Source organism: Mirounga leonina, unplaced genomic scaffold, assembly GCF_011800145.1.
Source record: "Mirounga leonina isolate KUSES-001 unplaced genomic scaffold, KU_Mleo_1.0 Mir_376, whole genome shotgun sequence".
Taxonomy (NCBI): Eukaryota; Metazoa; Chordata; class Mammalia; order Carnivora; family Phocidae; genus Mirounga; species Mirounga leonina.
Genome location: NW_023270718.1, coordinates 1,736,009 through 1,752,066, shown reverse-complemented (window position 1 = coordinate 1,752,066; position 16,058 = coordinate 1,736,009). Strand labels below are relative to the sequence as shown.

Genomic DNA, 16,058 nt, shown 5'->3' with positions numbered 1-16,058 from the left:
AGGAGCTAAGGGGCCCCGGGGACAGGTGCTCACTCACCGGGCTCCGCAGTGCTCCCTCCAGAAGGTGTGGGCCCGGGCCTTGGTGAGTTGGTACGTGTGTCCACAGTACTTTCCCTTGGGGAAGAGTGCGCCCAGCTCCGCATGCATGTAACTGAAGATGAGGGCCAGCTTGGCCAGCTGTCGCCTGTGGGGATGGGTTCTGAGGGCCTGGGCTGGACCTTGGGGCTCCCAGTGACACCTGCACCCGCTGTGGGAAAGACCCGCAGGCACCAGGCCCCCAGACTCTGTAACCACTCAGTGCAAGGTAAAAGTCGAATCCAAGATGGCCTATGGCAGTCCTGACACCTCCCCTCTGCGAACCTCAGTTTCCTTATCTGTGAAGGAAAGGGAGGTGCTCCCCAATATCCAAGTGACCCTCCGGCACACAGACCCCAGCCTCCACCTGTAGCCCACGGGGGCGGGAGGAGAAGCCCTGCTTTGTCAGAGGTGGAGCCCACGAGAGCTGAGGCCATTGGGAGGGGTCTGCGAGCCGGTCACGCTCAGAACCTTCCTGGTTTTAGCAGCCCTGGGGGGCAGACCCCTGTGCTTCCCCCCCCCAGCTGCCTCCCTGGGGTACGGGTCAGGATGTGGGGAGCAGCAGAGGGTAGGTCTGACACTTAGCTGCGGCATTTGGGGGAGGTTCCTTTTCTCCCCCTTACATTAGTTTCCTCAGCTGTGAAATGGGGGTAAGTGCAGGGCTAAGTACAGCCCCTGTCTCAGAGGGGGAGCAGTGAGGATTCTTCCATGTCTTCTGAGCGCAGAAAATGCCCAACGTACCTGGCGTGCAGCCGGCACTCAGTGCACTTTCATTATTATTATTGACTTTATTATTTTATTTTTTAAAGATTTTATTTATTTATTTGAGAGAGAGAGAGCACATGATCAGGGGCAGAGTGAGAGGGACAAGCAGACTCCCCGCTGAGTAGGGAGCCCGATGCGGGACTTGGTCCCAGGATGCTGGGATCAGGACCTGAGCCAAAGACAGATGCTTAACTGACTGAGCCACCCAGGTGCCCCAGATTTTGGAAACTTAGTGGAAAAAAAAAAAAGAATGTGAGCTATTTCATTAATTATTGCTTTACATTGATTAGAAGTTGAGATAGTATTTTGGATACTGTGGGTTAAATAAAGGGAATGTTATTAAAACTCACTGCACCTGTTAAAAAAAATCTTGGGGCACCTGGCTGGCTCAGTCGGTGGAGCAGGTGACTCCTGATTTCGGGGGTGTGAGTTCAAGCCCCATGTTGGGGGCAGAGATTACTTAAAAATAAGTAATTTGGGGCACCTGGGTGACTCAGTCAGTTAAGCGGCTGCCTTCAGCTCAGGTCATGGTCCCAGGGTCCTGGGATCGAGCCCCGCATCGGGCTCCCTGCTCAGCGGGAAGCCTGCTTCTCCCTCTGCCTCTCTCTCTCTTTCTCTCTCTCTCTGTGACTCTCATGAATAAATAAATAAAACATTTATAAAAAAAAGAAAAAAAATTACATATGTGGGTTGCATTAGATTTTTAGTGGGGAGTGTTGTTCTAGAATCTTCTTCAGAGAGTTGCTAGGACCCTAGTAACTCTAGAACACTCACTCAGACACTCACTAAGCCCCTATGCTATTTTCTAGAACAGTGATTCTCAGTGGAGTTATACCACCTTTCCAAGGAGCTTCTAGAAATTCACTTGACATAGCGATTACAGTAGGGAGGCTAAATTGTGGGGGACAGTCCACTCTAGCAAAATTTGCTCACATTCCACTCCACTTTCCAATGTCCCATCAGGCATCTGTGAAAGTGGAAAATCTATTTAAAATTATCTAAACCTAAAACCCAATTCCAGTTTACAAAGGCATTTTCTGCACATCTTAAATTTATACTGAATTTTACAGAAATTCAACTATCCTATACATGGAAGGAAGACTGGGTCAGTGACACAGGGATTCTCCCTAGGGGTGCTGGTGTCTGACTAGCCAATTCTGCTTCCCAGAATAATTATAATTGTGTCTTGGCATTTTCATTTGAAATACAGACAATGTTATTATGAAGGGCATTCTTTTTTATCATCCCCTACAATACAGTTTGTGTATTATAGTGATTTTTAAAAAATTATGGGTAGGTAAGCAGTTTAACCTATGCATTTCATTTCAGGATGAATTTGAGGAGACAGAAGTATTTGCCTTGACAGGGTCGAGAGCCGCTGGTCCAGACCTTGTTTCGTTCTGGGCTCTAGACCCCAAACCTCATATGCTCCTGACTCTCAGCAGCCCCTTCCCCAGAGTTCAGAAGAGGTTGGGGGGGGGGGAGCTATAGATAAGCCCTAGGTCCTGAGCTAGTTGTTCCTCAAGAAGCAAGACCAGGGGGCCCTGTGTGTCCCCCTAGGCAGGGGCAGTGATGGGATGTCAGTCCATCCCTCCTCATGCAAGAAGCTCCCTGGGGTCCCCACATTTCCAGGATTCGTGTCTAGGCCTCTGGGAGAGTGCGGCAATGTGAAGTGGGCTGCTGGATGGCCAAGAAAGAGGGGAAATGGGGAACTGAGGGCATAAGTGCCCAAAGAAAGAAAAAACTGGGTCGCTCAGTTTTCTAGGTTCTCAGGCAGAGGGGGTTGGGACTTGGACCCCTGGGTCTGAGGGAGGGGCTGGGGGCAGGACCCCTGGTCTGAGGGAGGAGGGGCTGGGGGCCTGGACTGCTGGGTCTGAGGGAGGGGGGGGGAGGCGGGAGGCCTCGTAGGGCTGGGGGAGGGGAGTAGGGAGGCCTGGACCCCTGGGTCTGAGGAAGGAGGGGGTGGGAGTCTGGACCTGTGGGTCTGAGGGAGGAGGGGCCTGGAGGCAGAATTCCTGGGTCTGAGGGAGGAGGGGGCTGGAGGCAGGACTCCTAGGTCTGAGGGAAGAGAGTAGGCAGGCCTGGACCCCTGGGTCTGAGGCAGGAGGGGCTGAGGTCTGGACTCCTGGGTCTGAGGGAGTACGGACTGGGAGTCTGAACCCCTTGTCTGAGGGAGGAGGGGCTGGGGGCCTGGACCCCTGGGTCTGAAGGAGGGAGCTGCAGGCTGGATCTTGGGTCTGAGGAAGAAAAGGCTGGGGGCCTAGACTCCTGGGTCTGAGGCAGGAGGGGCTGGGGGCCTGGACTCCTGGGTCTGAGGCAGGAGGGGCTGGGGGGGCCTGGACCCCTGGGTCTGAGGGAGGAGGGGCTGGGGGTCTGGACTCCTGGGTCTGAGGGAGGAGGGAGTGGGAGTCTGGACTGTTGGGTCTGAGGCAGGAGGGGCTGGGGGCCTGGACTCTTGGATCTGAGGCAGGAGGGCTGGGGGTCTGGACTCCTGGGTCTGAGGCAGGAGGGGCTGGGAGTCTGGACCCCTTGTGTGAGGGAGGAGGGGCTGGGCGTCTGGACTCCTGGGTCTGAGGGCCTTGACTCTTGGGTCTGAGGGAGGAAGGCTGGGGGCCTGGACCCCTGGGTCTGAGGCAGGAGGGGCTGAGGTCTGGACTCCTGGGTCAGAGGGAGGAGACGGCTGGGACCAGGACACCCAGATCTGAGGGAGGAGGGGGCTGGGACCAGGACACCCAGATCTGAGGGAGGAGGGGGCTGGGACCAGGACACCCAGATCTGAGGGAGGAGGGGGCTGGGGACCAGGAGCCCCGGGTCTGAGGGAGCAGGGGGCTGGTCCCATCTTTCCTCTGCGGCCAGGGCGGCTGCTCACCTGCGTCTGGAGCCCTCCCGGAAGAGCTGGTCGTTGGCTCTCCTCCCACCCCGGGGCGACAGCAGTGCCGCCACCTGCCTGCTCTTGGCCTCCAGGTTGTGAAGGTAGACGATGAGAAAGTCCCTCGCAGCACCGGGACCCTCGGCGTCGTCCCCGCCGGCCGCCCGCCGGGCGTGGGCCACCTGGCGCAGCAGCTGCGCGACGCGGGGCAGCAGGTCTGGCAGCGAGGGGGGACTGGAGGCAAGCCGGGGGTCCCCGCATTGCTCTTCCAGGCGCTGCAGCAGCCTCACCGCCCGGCCGAGCGCGCGGGCCTCTCCCCACTGCCACCCCCAGGGGGCTTGCGCCGCAGCCATGGGGCCCTCGGGAGCCGCGGGAGGTAGGCGGGCGGCGGGCAAAGGTGCGGCCCCGCCCAGGGTGGGGGCGGGACCCGGAACGAAAGGCGAGGGGGCGGGTCCTGGAGGAGCGGGGCGGGGACTGCAGGTTACCTGCGCTCTGAAGGGGGCGGGGCCTGGGGGATCTGGCACCTGGGTTCCTAGAAATGGGGTTCGAAAGTCTGATCCCCTAAAGAGAGCTGGATGGGGTGGCTGCTGGTGGGTGGAGGGAGGAGGAGACTCTTCAGTGGGTAGGAATTGAAGGTAGGACGCCTGGGCCGCTTCTGAGACCGACTGGAGGCTGGGTCCCAAGGTTGCAGTGGAGGAGGGGCTGGGGGAGACCTGAGGCTTTTGGCGGCTGGGTGTAGGGCTGGGAGCTTAGCTAACCAAACCTTTCGGGGAGTTGGGGCTGGAACGGAGCACTCTTAGGACTTTTGGACGCAGGTTTGGATCTTTGGCTGTGGCATGGGATTAAAGGTCAGAGAGCTGAAATTTTTAGGAGTAAAGGTCGGGGAGACAGGGCGATCCTTTTGTCCCGGACAAGAAAAGCATAGCATGACCAGACCCCTTGGTCCCCTAGTAGCAGGGATTGGGTTTCTTAAGGAGCAGGAGTTTGGCAACATAATTCCTGAGTCCCCAAGTGAGGGGCCTACGGGAAATCAGCCTAGAGTCGAGACACCCAGATTTCCAGAGGAGTTGGGACCCCCAGGAGATGAGGCGGGAAGATGGGGTTCAAGAATGCGGGGGTCATGGGCACCTGGGCGGCTCAGTCGGTTAAGCGTCTGCCTTCGGCTCAGGTCATGATCCCGGGGTCCTGGGATCGAGTCCTGAGTTGAGCCCCCTGCTCAGTGGGGAGGCTGCTTCTTCCTCTCCCTTTGCCTGCCGCTCCCCCTATTTGTGCTCTCTCTGTCAAATAAATAAATAAAATCTTAAGAAAAAAAAAGAAAAAAAGAAAAGAAAAAGAATGTGGGGGTCAAGGCGCGTCGGGTAGGCTCAGGGCTGGAAGAGCGTGGGGGGGTTTTCTCCCCAAACAGCATAACCTGTTGCGTCAGCCCACTCCGGATGCTGTGGGCTGAGCAGTCCCTGCGTCTCAGGCATCCCTTTGAGGTGGAGGACCCTCAGCTCTCATCCTAAACCCCTTTCCCCACTCAGCCTTCATTCTGTCTTAGACCCCCGAGAATTCTTTTTTTTTTTTTTAAGATTTTATTTATTTGACAGAGAGAAAGAGGGAGAGAGAGAGAGCGCGCAAGCAGGGCGAGTGGCAGGCCGAGGGAGAAGCAGACTCCCCGCTGAGCAGGTCCAGGACTCGATCGTAGGACCCCAGGATCATGACCTGAGCTGAAGGCAGATGCTTAACCGGCTGAGCCACCCAGGTGTCCCCTTAGACTCCCGATAATTCTTCACTTACAAGATCTTTAACGTTGCATCTCAGACCCAGCAGAGACCGGGTCTTTGCAGTCAGGATGGCGGAGTCTGTCGTCCAGCTCCTGGCGTTTCTGCCCTCTCTGAGCCTGTTTCCTCTTCCAGAAATAGGATGAAAGCCCATTGGCTTGGCAAAAAGTCAGATTTTTGGCTATGCTAAGTGTTGATGAGGAGCTGATGGAAGTGTAAATGAACAAATGAGTTGGAGAGCAATTTGGCAGCATCCATCAGACCTTGGACAGAGTGCGGGGCCATTGCTGACTACATCCATCCTCCGTGGCTCTTAAACACGTTTGCTTATATTGGGTCATGATATACACCTGAAAGAGTTTCACAGGGTAATCCTTACCCTATGTGCATGTGTTACAATAGCTTCTTTTCTATTTAATGCCATTTCATTAAAGGGAAAATCATGTTTGCAACCCACTAAATTGATTTCACTAACCCACTAATGGATCTTTTTGGGCAGTTTGAAAATTACTGCCCTAAGAAACTCCAAGAGACGTGTTCAAAAATGTTAATTGCAGTCTTGTCAGAAGTGGAGAAAACTGGAAACAAGGTAAGGCCATCACCAGCAGGAGGGATGAATAAATTGCGGTATACTCTCACAAAGGCCTCCCACACAGCAGTTCAAATGAATGAATTGGACACACATACCAATAGTGTGAGTCCTAAAAACATAATGATGAGTGTACTGGGTTGAATAGTGCGCCCCACCCCCAAATTCAAGTCCACTAGAACAACATGTAGAAATAGAATGTCTACTTATTTAGAAGTAGAGTTCTCGCAGATGTCACCAAGTTAAGATGAGGTCATACTATTAGGGTCGGCCGTAAACCCAACATGATTGGAAATTTGGACACGGACACAGGTACATACATGGAAGAAAGCCACATGGTGTCAGAGGCAGAGATCAGAGCCAAAGAATGTCAAGAATTTCTGGCAAACACCAGAAGCTAAGAAGAGGCAAGGAAGGATCCTCCTCTCGAGCCTTCAAAGAGAACACAGCCCTGCCAACATCTTGATTTTGGGTTACTACTTCCCAGAATGGGGAGAAAATAAATTTCTGTTGCTTTAAGCCACTCTGTTTGTGGTCCTTGGTTACAGCAGCCCTAGGAAACTGATGTAATGAGTAATAATAATAATAATAATAATAATAAAAAACAGGTGCAGAAGGATTACAGGGCAATGTTGTTTATATCAGGCTTGAAAGCCTGCAAAACCAATGCTGTAGATTATTTGGGGATGCATCTCTATGTGGTCATGGTATGAAAACATGGGAGGTCATGCTGAACATGACATGCAGGGCACACCAAGACTTCAACGTCCTTCATCGAAGGATGCACCAAGACTTCAACCATGTCATTAATGCCTTAATTTGAAAAATCTGGATCAAATATGGCAAAGTGGCTAAGAGTTCATCTAGCCGCATAGTGGATCCCAAAGCAGTGAATGATACGAAAAGATCCGCAACATCGTTATCAGTCGGATGAAAGTCAGAACCACAATGAGCTACCACTTCATACCTGTTAGGGTGGCTGTAATGGAAAAGACAGATAATAAGTACTGGGGAGGCTGTGGAGGAATTGGAGCCCTCATACACTGCTGGTGGGAATGTAAACGGTGCAGCTGCTTTGGAAAACAATTTGGCAGCTCCTCAAAGTAGAGGAAATAAAGAGAGTTTATCTATGGCAAAATAGAATTACTGTATGACCCAGCAAGTCCCCTCCTATGTGGATATATTCCAGGGAACTGAAAACATGCATCCCTGCAAATATTTGTGGAAATAACCTACATGTCCATTAACTGGTAAGTGGGTAAATTAAAAGCAGTGTACCCGTACAATGGAAGATTATTCAACCATTAAAAGGAATGAATGCCATGAAGTGGATGAACCTCAAAAACCTTATGCTAGGAGCACCTGGGTGGCTCAGGTGGTTAAGCATCAGACTCTTGATCTCAGCTCAAGACTCTTGCTCTCAGCTCAGGTCTTGATCTCAGCGTTGTGAGTTCAAGCCCAGCATCGGGCTCCATGGTGGGCGTGGAGCCTACTTAAACAATTAAAACAAAACAAAAACATTATGCTAAGTGAAAGAAGCCAGTCACAAAATACCATATACTGTATGATTACACGTATTTATTTATTTATTTTAAGATTTTATTTATGTATTCGACAGAAAGAGAGACAGCGAGAGAGGGAACACAAGCAAGGGGAGTGTGAGAGGCAGAAGCAGGCTTCCCGCGGAGCAGGGAGCCGGATGCGGGGCTCGATCCCAGGACCCTGGGATCATGACCTGAGCCGAAGGCAGACACTTAACGACTGAGCCACCCAGGCGCCCCACGTATTTATTTATTTATTTATTTTATTTATTTATTTTTAAAGATTTTATTTATTCATGAGAGAGAGAGAGAGGCAGAGGGAGAAGCAAGCTCCCAAGGAGCAGGGAGCCCGATGCGGGACTCGATCCCAGGACCCTGAGGTCATGACCTGAGCCGAACGCAGACGCTTAACCGTCTGAGCCACCCAGGCGCCCCGTATTTATTTTTTTTAAAGATTTTATTTATTTATTTGACAGAGAGAGATCGAGATTGAGAGGGAGGGAAGGCGCACAATCAGGGGGAGCAGCAGAGGGAGAGGGAGAAGCAAGCTCCCCGCCAAGCAGGGAGCCCAATGCCGGCTCGATCCCATGACCCTAGGACCATGACCTGGGCCGAAGGCAGACACCTAACTGACTGAGCCACCCAGGCGCCCCTGTATGATTAAATTTATATAAAGTCTTCAGAATAGGCAAATCTATACAGACAGAAGGTATATTAGGGATTGCCTGAGCTGAAAGGGATTGGGGAGAAATAGGGAGTGACCACCAATGGGTATGGGGTTTATTTTTGGGGTGAAGACATGGTTTTAAATTGATTGTAATGATGATTGCACAGCTCTTTGAATTTATTAAAACCATTGAACTGTACACTTTAAATAGTTGAATTGTATGGTGTATGCATTATGTCTCAATAAAGCTGTTTTTATTTTTTAATTTTTAAAAATTTTCTAAAAACATAAAGCTGTTTCTTAAAAAGTGGAGGCTAGACCCGAGGATAGCCACAAGAGGGCGCGCCAAGTACAGACTCACCTTCGGGAACGAGCTTCTCAGGCCACGCCCCCAAACTCTGGCCACACCTCCGAGGCCCTGGCCCCGCCCCAAGGTTCTGACCGCCCTCCAGGCTGCGGCCTGCCTCTCATCCCAGCCAGGTCTCTGAGTCTGGCCACACCCCTTAACCACGCCCTAAGGCCCCCGTCACGCCCCAAGGGCGCGTCTGAAGCAGCAAGTTCACCCTCCCAATTCCCCAAACTCTGACCACGGATGCATGCACAGACTTAGATACTCGTAGAGACACAGAGCCTTAAACCTCCAACTTTCAAACCTTGACTTTTTAATTCGCATTTTTTTCTCTTTGGAAATCTTTTTTTTTTTTTTTTAAGATTTCATTTATTTATTTGACAGAGAGAGACACAGCGAGAGAGGGAACACAAGCAGGGGGAGTGGGAGAGGGAGAAGCAGGCTTCCCGCCGAGCAGGGAGCCCCATGCAGGGCTCGATCCCAGGACCCTGGGATGATGACCTGAGTCGAAGGCAGCCGCTAACGACTGAGCCACCCAGGCGCCCCTGGAAATCACTTCTAAACTTACAGGAAAGTAGCAACAATAGGACAAAGACTTCTTGTGTGCCCTTTGTGTGGTACCTGGATTCACCAATGGTTAACAATTGCTCACGGACTTGATCATGGGCTCTCTCTCTGCTTTTCTCCCCTCCGAACTATTATTGGAGAGTAAGTTTCAGACATTATGTCCCTTTGCCCCCAAACACTTACATTTCCACACATAAGGATGTTCTCAGACCCATTCACGGTCCGGTTCTCACAATCAGGATGCTTGGCAATGACAAGGGACTAGTCTCTAACAGTGCAGCCAAGACTCACTGTGCCAGTTGTCCCCAAACTATCCTTCCTTTTTTATTTTATTTTATTTTATTTAGTTTATGGAGAGCGAGAGCACAAAAACGGGGAGCGGCAGAAACAGGCTTACCGCTGAGCAAGGAGCCCAATGGGGGACTCGATCCCAGGACCTTGGGATCATGACCCGAGCGGAAGGCAGACACTTAACCGGCTGAGCCACCTAAGCGCCTCCCCAAACTATCCTTCAGAGCAAAACTGTTTTTCTCCAGTCCAGTGTCCAAACCGAGGTCATGAGTTGTATTCAGTTTCCCGTCCTCTTTGGTACAATGGCTCTGACATTCTTTGTGTTCCATGAAATAGACATTTTTGAACAGGCCGGGCCAGTTCTTTTGTTATGATGTCCCCTTGGGTTTGAGTTTGTCTGATATTTCCTTGTCATTAGATTCTGGTGGCAGGAATATTCTAGAAGAGATGCCGTGTCCTTCGGAGGGGGCTGGGGGGCACAGACCCAGACTGCATCTCAGAAGGCACAGGATGTTGGTCATTCCATGACTAGTGACAGATTCCATCCCTTGGTTATAATGAATCCTGGAACCCTGGACTCAAGAGGCTCACCAAGTCAGTTTTTTACCGTCTCCGGGCCTCAGTTTCTCTTTCTGTAAAGTGGTGGTTTGGTTTACATGAGGGTCTGCAAACACACCTAGCCAGCAGATGTGTTCTGCTTCATGCACATGCTCTTAAAATTTGTTTTTCGGGAATGGCACCAGCATTTAACATTTGGCAGATTTCACGCATGCACCTGGAAGAGACATTCTCTGACTGAGTGTCTGGATTTACCCATGGTGGTGATAACAAGTGAAACCTGCAGCAGGGGCTGGGGCCCCCGAGAAATGCGTTTGAAAATGTGACTTTTCGCTTGAGAATGTTAGGAGTGTCAGAGACAAGGACAGCTGTCTTGGTGGTAGTGGTTGAGGGATGTGTGCTTAATTCTGTGAGGTCTGGGGGGGTGGGGCTGGAGACTCTGTCTATGGGCCTCCTCCTCCTAGGAGTCTGCCCTTCTGCAGGGGAAGGGGGATGGGTATGTAAGGGGGATGGGTGTGTAAGGACACGCACGCGCCCAGTCCCAAGGTCAGGAGGCTGAGAGGGAATTTCCATGTGTGGAGAAGCCAGATCCTTTGTTTTAGAGAAGTAACTTACCAAGGTCAGGGCCGGGTTCAGCTCTTGAACCCGGGGATAGTTTCTCACACACAAAGACCCACATCCTGGACTCACAAGGACAAGGAGATTCCCAACAGACACACTCCAGGCTGATAATCGGCCAGGCCCTGTGCTAAGCACCCACAGTCTCGTTAAATCCTCATCAACTTGGGACGCCTGGGTGGCTCAGTCGGTTGGGTATCCGACTCTTGATTTCTGCTCGGATCATGATCTCAGGGTGCTGGGACTGAGCCACACGTCGGGCTCCCTGCTCAGCGGGGAGTCTGCTTCTCTTCTCCCTCAGCCTCTCTCTCCACTTCTGCTCTCTCTCTCAAATTAAAAAAAAAAATCCTCATCAACTCAACCCTGAGTGGCCGGTGTTAATCCCATTTTGCCAATGAGGAAACTGAGGCTCAGGATGATAAACTCATTTCACCCAGGGTCACATAGCCATTTGGTAGCAGAGCCCTGGTGTGACAGATATGCTTGTCCCTTAGTTACCCTTCTCCCCTCTTCTTTTTATAACAGAACCTCAGAATTTTAGCTGGGTATATGTTGCCCAGATAAAATGACATTTCCCAGTCTCCCTTGTGATAGCTGTGGCTATATGACTAAATTCTAGGCAAAAGAACATGATATGTATAATTTCTGGGTTGTAGTTTAAAGGGCAGGGGCATACACCTGACTTTCTTTTTTCTTCTCAATGGTTGGGATGTGGATGTGATGGTGGGCCCTGGAGCAACCATCTTGGACCACAGGGTACAAATGTGAGGTGAAGGCAGACGAGCAGCAAGGTAGGAGACTGGATCTCTGACATTCTCAAGCTACTATTCTAGTCCTGAGTGTGTTAACTGGACCCTTACATGAGCGAAAAATCGACTTCCATCTTATGTAAGCCACTCTATTTTTTTAGTTTTTGTCAGAACCGCTGAATAAAAAGTCTAGCTAATACACACATCTAGGCTAGGACTTCATTACCTCATTTTTTTTTTTAAGATTTTATTTATTTATGCATGAGAGACAGAGAGAGAGGCAGAGGGAGAAGCAGGCTCCCAAGGAGCAGGGAGCCCGATGCGGGACTCGATCCCAGGACTCTGGGATCATGACCTGAGCCGAAGGCAGACATTTAACCATCTGAGCCACCCAGGCGCCCTTCATCACCTCATTTTTCCATCAAAACAAAGAATAGGTCCCATCCTCTTTCCTCCCCTCGCCTCGCCACCCTCCAAACCAATTCCCAGATGATAACCACAGCAATTCCCGTTTATCGAGTTCTTTCTCAGCACCACGCTGTTAAAAGCACTATACACAGTTCAGTCCTCACGACAGGGGCGCCTCCCAGGCTCAGTGGATTAAGCATCTGCCTTCCGCTCAGATTTTAAGATCTTAAAAAAAAATCCTCACGACAAACTGGCAAGGTGAACGCCATTATTGTGCCTCCTTTCTACAGATGAGGAAACAGGCTTAGGGCCGTGACGTCACCTGATGAAGGAGATACAGCCAGGAAATGGAAGGGCAGGACTTGAACTCAGTTCTGATTCCAGGGCCTATACTCTCAATGACACACCCACTTTTTATCCTTTCCAGTAGCTCACACCTGTGTGCACAGTGAAAATAGACACAACCACGCACGAGTTTCTTGCATGGCGAGAGGGCCCCGTGATTACGAGCATGGGCTTTGGAGGCGTAGACTTGGGCTTGGACGGGAGGTTTGCTCTCTCTGGTTCTCAGTTTTCTCATCTGGAATATGGGTGCTGTCATGGCCAATAAATGGCTACTAATATTTATACTTATTATTATTTTTTAAGGTTGTATTTATTCATTTGACACAGAGAGAGCATGGGCAGGGGAGAGGGGTAGATGGAGAGGGAGAAGCAGACTCTCGGCTGTGCAGGGAGTCGGATGAGGGGCTCGATCCCAGGACCTTGAGATCATGACCTGAGCTGAAGGCAGATGCTTAACCGACTGAGCCACCCAGGTGCTCCTACATTTCTATTCGTACCCTCAAACGGGTCACACAGGGTGACACGGGACCAGATGCAGCCACAGAGAATCATGGATGCCGTGATGTGGAGGGTAGGGGTGGGGGTGGAGGAGGCTCATTCCCTCGGCCATCACTTCTCAAGGGTCTGCTCCGGGCCAGGCAGTGTGCTGGCTGCTGTGGGGGGGGGCGGGGCAGGGAAGGATGCCTGGCACTGCCCTCCCAGAGCTCACGGTCTGCTGGAGAGACGGTCATTGTGCGTGGCCTTACGTGGGGGGGGGGCTTATCACACGGGAAGTTCTCACGCACCACTGTTTGCGGGGCCCAACAGTAACCCTCCGTAGGGGGTTGAATGGTGCGCCCCTCCCCCCTTAAAAATACGGCCCCATCCTAACCCCTAGAACTTGTGAACTTGCCCTTATTTGGAAAGAAGGTGTTTGCAGATAAGATCAAGGGAAGGATCTCGAGATGAGATCATCTTGGATTATCTAGGTGGGCCCTAAATCCACTGACCTGTGTCCTTACGGGAGATGGAAGAGGAGACCCAGACCTGTGAAGGAGACACAGGAAGGAGAGGCCACATGAAGACAGAGGCAGGGGGAACAGAGGGTTGTAGCTACAGCCCTGGAGTGCGGGGGGCCGGCAGCTGCTAGAAGGGGCATGGAGCCGTCAGAGGGAGCATGGCCCTGCTGACCACTTGATTTCAGACTCCTGGCCTCTAGAACTACAGGAGGATAACTTCCTGTTGTTTTACGCCCCCTGGGTTGTGGCCATTTGTGACAACAGCCCTTAGGACCTTAGCCCAGTGGACCCTCCAAGGTCAGGCCCTGGCAGGGATACTGTGGCCCAGAAGTAGGTTCAGAAACAGCAGCACGTGGTCACAAACACAGACCAAGACGTATAGCCAGCTAAGTCAGGGGGACCCAACTTTGTCTCCCGGGAAGATGTTAAGGCAGTTGGCCCCAAAGACACAACGTGTCATGGAGTGGTGGCAGCAGAAATATCACAGTGGCCAAGATAGACGAAGAGCCAGAGGTTCAGGGAGGCCCCCATTAAAAAAAAAAAAAAAAAAAAGATAGTCACCATCACTCAGAAGTAAACACACACATGGTCACTCACCAATAGAATGGGACCATGGTTGCCAGCTTTTCCCACAGGACACCGCTTTCATCAAGGTTGGGGGCAGTGGGGACCAATGGGGGTTCGAGTCCTTCCTTGGGGGTTCCAGCTTGTCCTTGGTCTCCCCCACCGTCCATCCATCTTCCTTTCCCGATGCTCAGATCCCCGTAACAAGTCTCTTATCCGTATACCCACCTCCTAGTAATGTTGCTTCTCCGACTGAAGCCTGGGGTCGGCTGAATAAAGGCTCTCAACGATATCTATGTTCTAATCCCTGCAATCTTGTGGAAGTGACTTTAAATGGCAAAAGGGCCATGATGAGGAGAGAAACTTGGGATTATCTGGGTGGGTCCAGTATAATCGCAGGGTCCTCCTTCTAAGAGGGAGGCGGGAGATCCCGGTAGAAATGCAGATAGAGGGGCACCTGGGTGGCTCACGGGGTTGAGCGTCTGACTCTTGCTTTTGGCTCAGGTCATGATCTCGGGGTCATGAGATCGAGCCCCACGTCAGGCTCTGTGCTCAGCGGGGCGTCTGCTTGAGATTCTCTCCCTCCCTCTACCCCTCCTCCTGCTCTCTTTCTCTTTCTCAAATAAGTAAATAAAATCTTTAAAAAAACAAAGAAGGAGGGCGCCTGGGTGGCTCAGTTGGTTAAGCGACTGCCTTCGGCTCAGGTCATGATCCTGGAGTCCTGGGATCGAGTCCCGCATCGGGCTCCCTGCTCGGCAGGGAGTCTGCTTCCCCCTCTGACCCTCCTCCCTCTCACACTGTCTCTCATTCTCTCTCTCTCAAATAAATAAATAAAATCTTAAAAAAAAAAAAAGGAGTGCAGATAGAAGCAAGAGGTCAGAGTGATAGAAGGGACCATGAGACAAGGAACGCAAGTGCCTCTAGAAGCTGGAAAAGGCAAGGGGATGGATTCTCCCCTAGAGCTTTGGAAAGGAATCAGCCCTGCTGACACCTTGACCTTGGGCCGGTGAAACTGATTTTGGACTTCGGCCCTCTAGAACCGCCAGTGAATCAATCAGTTGTTTTAAGCTGCTAAATGGCTGGTGCTTTGTGACGGGGGTGACAGAAGATGAAGGCAAACCCTGGGTGATACCCAAGTCACACATCCACAGAGTCAAAACCCAAACCTAGTATGTCAGCGGGGCCCTGGAATCACCGAATAGAAAACGCGGCACGCCGAGCGAGGCAGTCACGCACCCATAGTCACAGGGTGACCACAGGTTTCAACGTTGGGAACACTCACAACTGCTGCACACGCACACACAGGCCCCGAGACCATCAGTCACCTGCCGGTCAGCTGCGATACCCCAGGGACCCACAAACCTCAGAAACGCACACGCATGCAGACAGCCAGGGTCACTGTGGAATCCAAAAGGGTCTCCCAGAAAGATGTCACGCACTTGTATCGTCCCCACAAAGGATGGCACAGTGACACAAGAAGGAACACGCTGGAAGTCCCAGAGTCACCCACACGTGTCATCCTCAGCCGGAGACTCACAAGGTCACTCCTGGGGTCAGCGGGAGAGGGACGACCAGCTGTGCACACTTGGATGCACTTCCTCCAGGCCTCCCCACGCAAGAGGCCCAGCCCCGGCAGGGTATGGTACAAAAATAGTTTATTACAAAAGAAATCCAACCAAAATGCCTAATAATTTACATCGTTATCAGTGCCTGTATACGGCCCATCTCCCCCTCCTCATCCATCCGGGTGGAGGGGGGGAGAGGAGTGACTATCCCCTGGTTCCACCAGCTCTGGGGGGGTGGGGGAGGAGAAGGAATTTGGGTGGAATTCCAGACAGGGGACTGGTGCCTGAGAATAACAGGGCTGAGAGTCCTGGGTGGGCGATGAGGCGGGAGAATATCTTTGCTCAGAAGAAGGGCCTTATGGGTAGAGGCTTGTGGCTCTGTGCAAATCCTGGTCCTGAAGGGGGGGGCAGAGTGAGGTCTTCACAGTTTCTAGGAGGGTTGACCCCACAGGGCAGGGAGGTCCCTCCACAGGAGTCTGAGATCTGCCCCCCCATCCCTCTCAGCTGCCTCCTGGAGCTGGGGAGGGGGGCACCGGCCGGCCAGGGGCTCGGAGGACCCCAGTGAAGGGCAGGAAGGCAGGTGGAGATGAGGGAGGAAGGAAGAAACTGGGGGGAGCCATGGGGAATCCCGGTGGGTCCTTGGGGGGAGACTGGGAGGGCGAGGAGGAGGGTGACGCAGAAAGGAGACCTGTGGGAAGAAGAGGGGGGTGGGTGTCATGAGCCACGGGATCCAGACCCAACTGGCCCGGCCCTCTCTGGGGGTCTGGAGGAGGGCAC

At 52.2% G+C, this 16,058-nt stretch overlaps 2 protein-coding genes across 2 annotated transcripts in view; both read right to left on the bottom strand.

Annotated features, from left to right (window-relative positions):
- Positions 1 to 4,062, bottom strand: part of CBLC (Cbl proto-oncogene C) — a 15,595-nt gene extending 11,533 nt beyond the window's left edge. Inside the window, exons 1-2 of the mRNA XM_034986558.1 lie at positions 3,710 to 4,062; positions 38 to 184 (exon numbers count right to left, since the gene is read on the bottom strand). Coding sequence (XP_034842449.1) covers positions 38 to 184; positions 3,710 to 4,062 — 500 coding nt within the window. The remainder of the gene's footprint in view (positions 1 to 37; positions 185 to 3,709) is intronic.
- An 11,292-nt stretch (positions 4,063 to 15,354) lies between these two features.
- Positions 15,355 to 16,058, bottom strand: part of BCL3 (BCL3 transcription coactivator) — a 9,900-nt gene continuing 9,196 nt past the window's right edge. The window contains exon 9 of the mRNA XM_034986717.1: positions 15,355 to 15,969. Within this exon, the coding sequence (XP_034842608.1) occupies positions 15,782 to 15,969 (188 nt within the window). The 3' untranslated portion in view covers positions 15,355 to 15,781. The remainder of the gene's footprint in view (positions 15,970 to 16,058) is intronic.